The following is a 1,488-nucleotide window of genomic DNA, read 5'->3' on the forward strand; positions in this document are numbered from 1 at the left end:
ATGATCAGTGAGTGTTTGGGTGGCTGACAGGCTTACCAGACACTTGAACTGCCTTGGGCACCTTGAGGATGCTTCGGTGGTGCTTGGCCACGACGTAGGAGGCCACCGCAAAGACGGCAACAGTTCCAGCGGTGGTCCAGAGCAGAGGATCGGAGATGGCTGTGAAAGAGGTGTGTGAGGAATAGCGCGCTGTGATCAAGACAAAGCAGCAGCTGTCTCTGTTCTGTTGAACACTGCTATACGATAGATGGCACAACTGTGCATCATAACAACTTTTCTGAATGTACACAAATTAATTTCGAAATTCAGTAACAGCGTTTCTGAAGTGGTACCACAGCTTCCCTTTTCGCCACACGTGTTCACTTACATTCACCGCTTCTAAATTCCATCTCTCTCTCTCTTTACCTCTTTCTCCTCTAACTCCAACTCCAACTCCCCCACCAGACCATGACCGGTATCGGAATTGATCTGGGCACGACCTACTCTTGCGTCGGCGTCTTCCAGCACGGAAAAGTGGAGATCATCGCCAACGACCAGGACAATCGAACCACCCCCTCCTATGTTGGTAAGATTTTGCGGTTATCTGAACTGAGCTCGCCTTTTCTATGACAATGTCTAATGAACGTATTCGTTCTTTTCTACCTGACCAGCTTTCACCGACACCGAGCGACTGATTGGCGATGCCGCCAAGAACCAGATGGCACTGAACCCGACGAACACCGTCTTTGATGCGAAGCGACTCATTGGTCGCGAGTGGACTGACAAAAATGTCCAACATGATCTCAAGTTCTTCCCCTTTAAGAGTAAGTCATTGAGCATCTTGAACATTCTGCTTACCAATACTTGTTTTTACAGTGATTGAAAAGAACTCAAAACCGCATATCAAAGTAAAGACGAGCACCGGTGATGAGGTGTTTGCCCCCGAGGAGATCAGTGCAATGGTACTGCTGAAGATGAAGGAGACCGCCGAGGCGTACCTGGGCCAGAAGGTCACTCACGTCGTGGTCACTGTTCCTACATACTTCAACGNGGTCACCCACGCCGTGGTCACAGTCCCTGCATATTTTAACGATGCCCAAGTAGGATTTTTTGGACCGGTTACCCAAGTTTCATTCTTAACAATTTACTTTTTTCAAACTAAAAATTTTTAGCGTCAAGCGACAAAGGACGCCGGAGCCATCGCCGGTCTGAATGTGATGCGAATCATCAACGAGCCCACTGCCGCAGCCATTGCCTACGGTCTGGACAAATCCCCCAACGGGGAGAAGGTGCTCATCTTCGACATGGGCAGTCACACAGTCAATGTCTCTCTGCTGGCCATCAACAACGGCGTCTTTGAGGAGATGGCCACTAACAGTGACACTCACATTGGCGGAAAGGACTTTGACCAGAACGTGATGGAGCACTTCATTAAGCTGTACAAGGAGAAGACTGGCAAGGACATTCGCAGCGATAACCGAGTTGTGCAGAAGCTCCACCAAGAGGTGG

The 1,488-nt window shown here is 49.4% G+C and overlaps 1 protein-coding gene across 1 annotated transcript; it reads left to right on the forward strand.

Annotated features, from left to right (window-relative positions):
• Positions 1 to 447: 447 nt before the first annotated feature.
• Positions 448 to 1,484, forward strand: LOC108380531 (heat shock 70 kDa protein cognate 3-like; the record flags this gene model as incomplete). Its single annotated transcript, XM_017636902.1, has 4 exons — positions 448 to 565; positions 651 to 803; positions 856 to 1,079; positions 1,152 to 1,484. Coding segments are annotated over exons 1-4 (828 nt in total), but the record flags the coding sequence as incomplete, so codon positions are not given.
• Between the last annotated feature and the right edge of the window lie 4 nt (positions 1,485 to 1,488).

This window comes from Rhagoletis zephyria, unplaced genomic scaffold, assembly GCF_001687245.7.
Source record: "Rhagoletis zephyria isolate East Lansing unplaced genomic scaffold, Rhagoletis_zephyria_1.1 Rzeph_scaffold_19535, whole genome shotgun sequence".
In the NCBI taxonomy this organism is placed as follows: Eukaryota; Metazoa; Arthropoda; class Insecta; order Diptera; family Tephritidae; genus Rhagoletis; species Rhagoletis zephyria.